At 37.2% G+C, this 9,391-nt stretch overlaps 3 protein-coding genes across 3 annotated transcripts; 2 read left to right on the top strand and 1 right to left on the bottom strand.

Annotated features, from left to right (window-relative positions):
• Positions 1–2,486: 2,486 nt before the first annotated feature.
• LOC106316795 lies at positions 2,487–4,161 on the top strand. The gene is made up of 2 exons (XM_013754666.1): positions 2,487–3,095; positions 3,224–4,161. The coding sequence occupies exons 1-2, from the start codon at positions 2,543–2,545 to the stop codon at positions 3,946–3,948; spliced, it is 1,278 nt and encodes a 425-aa protein (XP_013610120.1). The 5' UTR covers positions 2,487–2,542; the 3' UTR covers positions 3,949–4,161.
• A 1,162-nt stretch (positions 4,162–5,323) lies between these two features.
• Positions 5,324–6,541, top strand: LOC106317124. Its single transcript, XM_013754982.1, has 2 exons — positions 5,324–5,649; positions 5,733–6,541. The coding sequence occupies exons 1-2, from the start codon at positions 5,376–5,378 to the stop codon at positions 6,455–6,457; spliced, it is 999 nt and encodes a 332-aa protein (XP_013610436.1). The 5' UTR covers positions 5,324–5,375; the 3' UTR covers positions 6,458–6,541.
• Positions 6,542–6,662: 121 nt separating this feature from the next.
• On the bottom strand, positions 6,663–7,726 carry LOC106317156 (dehydrodolichyl diphosphate synthase 7-like). The gene has a single exon (XM_013755013.1). The coding sequence runs from the start codon at positions 7,668–7,670 to the stop codon at positions 6,861–6,863; it is 810 nt and encodes a 269-aa protein (XP_013610467.1). The 5' UTR covers positions 7,671–7,726; the 3' UTR covers positions 6,663–6,860.
• Positions 7,727–9,391: the final 1,665 nt, after the last annotated feature.

Genomic DNA, 9,391 nt, shown 5'->3' with positions numbered 1-9,391 from the left:
CGTTTGCAGGCTCTCCAATTCCTTTCGACAATTGGTTTTAATTTATAAGCTGTAACCGCATTGTTTGGGACAAACTTTCCTAATATTTTTGACATCACCATTAAAGACAAGGAGAGGCATTATGATTTTCTTTAAACGTTTTTTGTAATGTTCTTATCTCTAATCACCAGTCTTTGTCCATGTAAAATAGCTAATGTGTATGAATCATGGATATGTAAAAGGCTAAGCATTCTCCCCAAAAGTAGCACTAAATTAAGTTGTTGATTCTGATTCCCTTTAATGATATTGACTCTGAAGAATTCTCCAGTGAAACTGTTGAGTCCACCTTGCTTACGACTGGAACCGGGGACTCTACCATTGGATTTGCATATTAACAATCATATATTCGTAATGAAAAATATAAATGTAACACATCCCGCTCGTAGGGCGGGCCGACCCTAGTATATATATATATTGATGTCGTAACCTTAGCAAGAAAATTTTGAACAAAAAACAGTGAAAATGTTGAATTTTAAACAAAAGTAACACATAATAGAAATGAATTTTGGATTGTTACCAACCTTATTATAGTGGATCAATTTATAAATTTTATCAGGAAAAGTGAATAAATATGAAATAACGTTTTGATCATGAAGCTTAAAGAAATGGGTGGATGAACGATCTATTTCCCACAAAAACTATCGTATAGCATCAGATCTCCACCAAACTATGACCCGTGTTAAAACTCCATGAATTTAAAGTTGTCAACTTATTTCTTTCCAAATTATAAGTTGTAAATTGATTTTTCCCCAAATCTATAGTTCGAAACTAAATTGTCCAATGGTTTTAATCGGTTTACTATTAACCCACCAATTTTAAACTAATTTAACCGAAGAAAACCTTATTTTTAATTTTATTTTATTTTAAACTGATTCATCAAAAAATTGAATTAAAATTGCCAAAAAATTGTTTGTCTAAATCGTGTCCATATCTCTCTCAATACCGATCAGACATAGCTTCCGGGCAACACCAACGACTTCTTAATTTTGCTTAGTCTCACAGTCACCACTCGCCCTCCTCCACAATCTGCGAGGAATAACTCACATGTAGCAGTTCGCCACTCATCCACCGCCTTCAAACTCACCTCCTCCCACAGTTCACAGAGCTTAAGAAAGTAGTGATGCTTTGTTTAGAAAACACAAGTACACAACTTTAATACGTGTGATTGAGATCGAAGGAGAATGTACAAATGTTGGTATAAAAAAAATTTTGGGAATCGCTTTTTTTTTTGTGTGTGAATCAGTTTTTTTTTAATAAAAAAATTAGTTTGAGATCATTGGTTTAATTGGTTGGTTAATAGTTAACCGATTAAAACTTATAATTTGGAGAGAAATAAGTTTACAACTTTAAATTTATGTAGTTTTAGCAAGGGGTCATATAGGCCTGGGACTTTTTAACCGGAACCGAATACCGAACCGGATCCGACCCGAAATGGACCGGTTCGGATCGGTTTCAGATAAGGCATATTTAACCGATGGGTAATGTTTATGAATATCCACGGGTACCGGATCGGTTCGGGTTTTTATCCGGATCCGATCGGGTACCCGTTTAAACCGAAATAATGTTTAAAAAACATGGATTTGCGCCTCATGGGTTTCGAACCCGGGTGGGAAAGTTGAAAGTACATCAACTTTTACCACTGCACCACTTCTATTTCATTGTAATTACTTTCAAGCTATACATATATATCCGATTTGGGTTAAACTTTTTTAAAAAAAAATTAAAAATAAAAATAGAAAATATAAAATTAATAAAAATATTAGTTTCGGTTTAATAATTTAATACCCGGAACCGATCCGGAACCGACCGGAAACCAATCCGAAACCGAACCGAACTGTTCCAAGTACTCATTGGATACAATTTGTAAATAACCGAATATCCGGACCCGAACGGGTCTTACCCGGAACCGATCCGAATACCCGAAATCCCAGACCTAGGGTCATAGTTAGGTGGGGATCTGATGCTCATGAAATAGATAGTTCACCCGAAATGGGTTAAAAACAATGTGAACATATAAATACGTAAGTGTCAGTAACTAAAATTAGAGAGAAGACACTCACTTCTCTAGAAATAAAAAAAAAACTATAGAAAAGTGTCAGATTCTTTTGATGTTTTGGAAAGAAAATGTCAGTCTAGTTTGCATGTCAGTAATTTGAAATAACGTTTTGATCATGGAGCTTAAAGAAATGGGTAAAGAACAATGTGAACATATAAATACGTAAGTTTTTGATAAAATTAAATTAATCTTCTAGCTAATAGTTTTGATGTTGACGCTTTCATCAAGCAGGGCTTTTTGACTTGAGATGAACTCAAAGGAGTCGGCTTCTTTCTTAAGATGAAGCAAGAGATATATTATCATATGAGGTTTTAAAATGTCAACTCAATTCTCTCTTCACTCTATAAAATCCCTTCTTCCTGCAACAACATTCCATCACACAAAAAAAAAACATCTTAAGAAACTCAAGAAGAAGAATCCAAAAGAAGAAGACTTAAAATTTGAGAGATGGAGCACAGAAAGTCATATGTGCTTGTCGCTCTCTTCGCATTTCTCCTCTTGACCGACATTGTCATTGCTGCCAGCGATGGCGGCAATGGCAACGGTAACAACGGGCAAGGTGGACAAGTAGACAAGGGTAACGGAGGTTATGATGGTAAAGGCAAAGGTAACGGTAACGGTAACGGTAACGGTAACGGCCCAAAGGACAAGGAGAAGAAGGATAAGGACAAGAAGGACAAGGAAAGGAAGGAGAAAGAGAAGAAGGATAAGGAGGAAAAAGCAAAGAAGGACAAGGAGAGGAAGGAAAAGGAGAAGAAGGAAAAAGAGAGGAAGGAGAAAGAGAAGAGGGACAAGGAGCAGAGCGAAGCAGCTGCTAGATACAGGATGCTTCCACCATATCCTACAGGACAAGAGCAGGCCATGTGTCAAGGTCGGGGTGCATGTTATTACAAGACTCTCGTTTGTCCTGGTGAATGTCCCAAGAGGAAGCCCACCAAGAACAGAAACACTAAAGGTTGCTTCATTGATTGCACCAGCAAATGCGAAGCTACATGCAAATGTAAGTGCATTCTATTACAATTAGTCTCCTTTGCTTCTCACACAAGTAACAAGAACATATATAAATATAGATTACTTGTGGTACAAGGAAGGGGTTAGCTTACACACCAAGTAACTTCTTTTTTACAGGGAGAAAAACTAACTGTAACGGCTACGGTTCTCTCTGCTACGACCCTAGATTTGTTGGAGGAGACGGTAGAATGTTCTATTTCCATGGATCCAAAGGAGGAAACTTTGCGATCGTTTCAGACAACAACCTCCATATCAACGCTCATTTCATCGGTACAAGACCCGTTGGAAGAACCAGAGACTTCACATGGGTTCAAGCCCTAAACGTCATGTTCGAAAGCCACAAGCTCGTGATCACAGCCAATAAAGTGACTCAATGGGATGAAAACACCGACGCCTTTACCATCAGATACAACGACCAACTCATCACACTACCTGAAGATGAACAATCCGAATGGAGGGCAAATTCAGGACAAAGAGAGATCGTCATCGAAAGAACCGACGAGAGAAACAGCGTGAGAGTACTTGTCTCTGGTCTTGTTCAGATGGACATCAAAGTGAGGCCTATAGGGAAAGAAGAAGACAGAGTTCACAACTACCAGTTGCCTCAGGATGATGCTTTTGCCCATCTTGAGACTCAGTTCAAGTTCTTAGACCTAAGCGAGCTCGTTGAGGGTGTTTTGGGGAAAACCTACCGTCCTGATTACGTTAGCACGGCCAAGACTGGTGTCCCAATGCCTGTGATGGGAGGAGAAGACAAGTACCAAACGCCTTCTCTGTTCTCACCTACTTGCAGACTCTGCAGGTTTAAGCCTCAAGAACAACCACTCTCTGCTGATATCTAATGAGAAGAAAGATAAGTATGGAAAACTTCTATCATTTTTATTAAGTTCATGCAAAATTCATATTTTATATGTTTTGTTTGAAAAATATTTATATTCATGAAAAGTAATGTAATAAAGAGCCAAGAAAATATTTGGCTAGTTTCCGATGTGTTTTTGAGGGTTTAAGAAATGTAAGACGTTTCTTGCGCCAGAAGCAAACCCTTGATTTCTGAATTTTCCCTTGTTGCTTTGTTGTGTGCTTCAATACGAATACGTTTAAATATATATAATAAGTACAAAATAACTATATTGTGTGTATATTCAGACATTTGAATATGAGATTGTATTTCTTGGATCCAGTTTTTTTGTATCTTCTTCACTTTGGAAGCAAGTGTATTTCTGGGGGTTTTCAAGAACAACTGGAGATGCTTAAAGGACACTATTCGTTTCGTTTGAACTTATAAACCAAAAACAAAAATCAGATTTAAATAATCAAATAAGTCAGTACTAATAAAAAAAGGTTGCAATTTTCTAGGCATAGATATTCATGTGATCCAAGTAAATTAAATTATGTTACAGGTCACATGAGTACATGACTTCAAATACCAATCTACTTATAAAATTATAATCAAATGAAATAATATGTAATGTCAACTCCGCAATGATGATTACTCCGCAACCACTCTTGGCATCATGAATAAATTGCATGTGTAGATCCGTCTTCAATGGCTCTCACTAGCTTCTCAGCCCCTTGATCTACGAATAGATTTTATGGCGAAATATATAGTATATCCATGACTCGCAGATATGTTGAAAATGTTAAATGCGCCTATACATTTACACGAACACCATAACATATTAGTATTGTTTTGTCTACAAGTATACAACTATACATCGACGAAAAAAATGATGTAGACGCATTTCAAGTTCAAACGTGTGTTTCTAAAGCGTTTCAGTGACTTGAAAATAAATCATATTACTTGTAGTTATCTACTAACACAACATTCTATAAATGCATCAACTTTTTGACGTTACATTTCTCTAAACTACCAAGTACCAACCCTTTTTTATTTTATGGTTCGCCAAATCTCATGATGAATAATAGCAAACCGTACGTCCTCATATAAACAAGGTCTAATGGATTCACACTTTGTAGTTGCCAAACTTATCTTCTTCTTTTTCTCGAGTAATTAAATATTCAGGTCAAGGTTTTGAATCGAGTAGTGGTTCTCCCAAAGGATTTAATAAACAAAAGGTCGAAGCTGTTTCTTCATGTGGTTTGATCAAATCAGGACCTTTAATTAAGCCGCTCTCTGCTGCTTACTTTCAGCCTCTCTTCTCTATAAGAACACACCCTCCACTTCTCTCAAATCAAAATACAAATAAATCTAAAAAACAAAATACTCTTTTTTTTCCTCAAGAGGTTAGCATCTTGAAGAACAAGAAACATGTCACGAGTCCTAGTGATTTTCATTGTTCTTGTCTCTGTTTCCGCGGTTTCAGCAGCGAAGAAAGGTGCTTATGATGCAGCTTCAACGAACTACAAGGTGTTGTCTCCACTTGGATCGGGCCAAGAGCGAGTTCGATGCTTGGCCAGAGGATACTGTAACGATAAGATCCTCACTTGTCCCAAGGAATGCCCCCAAAGGAAACCTCAGATGAACAAGAAGGAAAAAGCCTGTTTCATCGATTGTAGCAGCAAATGTGAAGTCACATGCAAATGTAAGTGTCCCAAAATGTATTTTGTAACTCTTATGGATGTGAGATTCCTAACACATCTTGATTGGTTTGTGTTGTTTGAGCAGGGAGGATAGCAAACTGCAATGGATATGGTTCTTTATGTTACGATCCAAGATTTGTAGGAGGAGACGGAACGATGTTCTACTTCCACGGAAACAAAGACGGGAACTTCGCCATCGTCTCTGACGAGAATCTTCAAATCAATGCACATTTTATCGGTACAAGACCTGCTGGTAGAACCAGAGACTTCACATGGGTTCAAGCCTTCTCAGTCATGTTCGATACTCACAACCTAGTCATCGCTTCCAAGAAGGTTTCCTCTTGGGACGACTCTGTAGACTCTCTTGTCGTGAGATGGAACGGGGAAGAAGTTGAAGTTCCGACAGGAGGTGAAGCAGAGTGGAGAATCAATCTTGAAGAAAGGGAAGTTGTTGTTGAGAGAACAGATGTGAGGAATAACGTGAGAGTCACGGTATCTGGGATTGTTCAGATGGATATTAAGGTTAGACCAATAGGGAAAGAGGAAGACAGAGTTCATAACTATCAGTTGCCTGAAGGTGATGTCTTTGCTCATCTTGAGACTCGGTTCAAGTTCTTTAGCTTGAGTGATCTCGTTGAGGGTGTTTTGGGAAAAACATATCGGCCTGGATACGTTAGTCCGGTTAAGATTGGAGTCCCTATGCCAATGATGGGTGGAGAAGACAAGTATCAGACTCCTTCTCTGTTCTCACCTCTCTGTAATGTCTGCAGGTTCCAAGGCAAACCTGGTCCTGGTGTGGCTAAGTACTAAATGTTCAAAGATCTGTTTGTTTTTTGTTAATCGAAATGTGTTTACATTGTAGTGTTTAAGCATCGTTAAATCGAGATGTTCTGTGTCTTTTTGTTTTTATTTGGATTCAATACCTAATAAGAATGATTTTCTTCTGTTTTGTTTTCTTGTTCATATTCAACCTTTCTTGTACCACAAGAAACATGTAACTCCAACGTAGATATTAATAGTTCATGCTAGGGCTCAGGACGGGTTATGGACAAAGCGTAATGAAACACTAATCTAAATTTTCCAAATTTTAAAGAACTAATATACTTTGGTTTTATGCATCTACTTTGTAAAAACAATTTTTTATTAATACTTAATTTAAAATGTTTATTGTGTCCTATAATCTCAAGTTCATTCTACTAGGATTTAACTTTATCTAGTCGAGTTTTTGCTTCTTCTGCAAGTAATCGTGCATCCTCTGGAATTTAAGAATGGCCCAAACCAAATGCCAAAGACCTAACTCCGGCCAAAGAGCTGCCGTGGTATGAAGAAGAGACCTTGAACTCTGCCAAGTCATGAAGTTACTCAGCCGATCTATTCCTCCTGATCTTATTACAAGATCCGGATCAGGAACAATTGATGTATACATACACTCTTCAACATCACTCATCTCCAAAACCAGAGGGCTATCTCCATCCACACACTTCCTTACACAAGATTCTCTAATAGCCTGAACAATCTCGTGACTTGTGCTGTACGCAACGATAACCACAGCCACTAAACCTCTATTCTGCTCAGTGAGTTCCATCAGGCTCTGAGCTGCGACTTTAAGACGCTCGTTTAGCAAATTCAAATCACCAGCAAAGATCACTTTCAAATCCTTTAGATTCCCGGAGATAGCTTGATCGATTGTGAGCTCGATTTTCTCAAGCATCAGATCCATCATACACTTGACTTCTTCAGGTTCTCTCTTGAAATTATCGATACCAAAGGCGTAGAGTGTGACGTACGGCACACCAATCTCTTGGCAGTACTGAAGAACATAGGTTACGGATACGAAACCGGCTCTGTGTCCTGCGTCTAGGCCTTGAAGATTATGTTTCTTGGCGAATCTGCGGTTACCATCCATGATGAATGAGATGTGGTTAGGGATTGGACCGACGCATAGAACTTTGAATATGAATCTCCTCATTATAGTCGTGAAACCATTGAAGAGTTTAGAGGATTTACCTACGTGTTCTCTCATCTCGGAAACTAGGCTTATATGGCTATGGGAATGGAGAATTGGAGAACACTTAGGATTTTTTTTTTATATAGTTGCTGTGAGTGAAATATAAACAAGAGATTTGTAGTTTGTTTTTGGGAGGGAATGTAAATGGAATGAGCATATGATATGGCTGATTTCTTGGAACGGGAGAAAATGGCTGATCAATGACTCTTCTTAGTTTAACAAATATGTAATGTCTCCGCTTAAAACAATACTCCCTCCGTTTCATATTGAGTGTCGTTTTAGAGAATTTTTTTGTTACAAAATAAGTGTCGTTTTCGATTTTCAAAGCAAAATTTATTAATTTTATGCAAAATTTATTTTTCTATTGGTTGAAATATGGTTAGGTGTATAAGTAATAGTGTTTTTTTATAGGAAATGTACAAAATTAATTGTTTCCTTAATCCGTGTGCCGAAACCTAAAACGAAACTTATAATGAAACAGAGGGAGTATAACTTAATTTAGTAAGTAGAATTTTTATTACTGAAAAACATAATGTAAGAGCATGGACCAATGGGTAATATATCTTGGGAAAGAGTATCTAGTTGTTTTAATATTATTAGTTGTAAAATAATTAGCAAACGTATGAAAAGAGTATCTCCTACTTTTTTGTTGAGCTTCGCCTGCGATACCATTTTCTTCTTCTCTCTTCTTTCTTTTTAATTTTAAATACCTTCTCAGCTACCATCGATAAGGGTGTCCTAAGTGCTTCTACCACCCTGACCACCCAGACGAAATCATCACCAGCGATCCGATCACTGGCTCACTGCATACAACCCAGTGTGTCAGACCTCCGCATACCCGATACATTTTTCACCCGACCACGATTCGCCCACCCACACTTCACCCAACCACACTTCTCCACAACACAACTCTCCTGGCCAGGCCTCCCCTGCACACATGTCCGCTGACCACAACTCGCCCAACCACACTTTCCATCTCTTGACCACGCGGACCTGCACACCGAACAAGGAATTGTCAGAGACCAATAGCAAAATTACTTAGAGATACCAGTTTCTGTTGAATCTAGGTTTCGAATCCTTACCACACCTTCACTGAACATATATTGTATTCTTCCACAACAAGAAAGAAAGCCAGCAATTACTTCATCTAAGTTATCACTTTTAGTAAGTTTGTACTTGATGTAATGCCAGCTGTCCGATTCGTTTTAAAATAAATCTAACAATTTATTGCAAGCCGAGGAGTAATGTAACTATGGTCACTTTTATACTTTAAACTTGACCAGACTATGTGAAATTTGGTTGAAAAGTAAACATGATATTTAGTACAAATTTGTTCACTAGAAGGGTATTTATGGAAGAGAAAAACCAAAAGTAAGTCAAATAGTACACCTCGGCCCTATTTGTTTCTTCATTTAGATGAATCCATTCAGCTGATCCATTTATGTGCTCTATCTAAATGATCCATTCAAATTTTTGGTCATGTTTGTTTCTCTATTTGGATGAGTCATTTGAATGAACCATTTGAATGAATTTTATGTTTGTTTCTCCATTTAGATGAATCATTCAAATGAGTTTAATAACCAAATTACATATATACCCATGTTTTGATTTAATCATATATTTGATATCAATTTTAACTACAGAAAATTTTATTATTCATTCTAAAATATATTTACACTGAAATTATTTTAAAATTAGCATTTTGACATTTATAAATTTTTATTTCATATAAATTT

The sequence above is a fragment of the Brassica oleracea genome, chromosome C9 (genome assembly GCF_000695525.1).
Source record: "Brassica oleracea var. oleracea cultivar TO1000 chromosome C9, BOL, whole genome shotgun sequence".
Taxonomy (NCBI): Eukaryota; Viridiplantae; Streptophyta; class Magnoliopsida; order Brassicales; family Brassicaceae; genus Brassica; species Brassica oleracea.
Note: the sequence above shows the minus strand (reverse complement) of the source record. Positions and strands in the feature narration are given on the sequence as shown.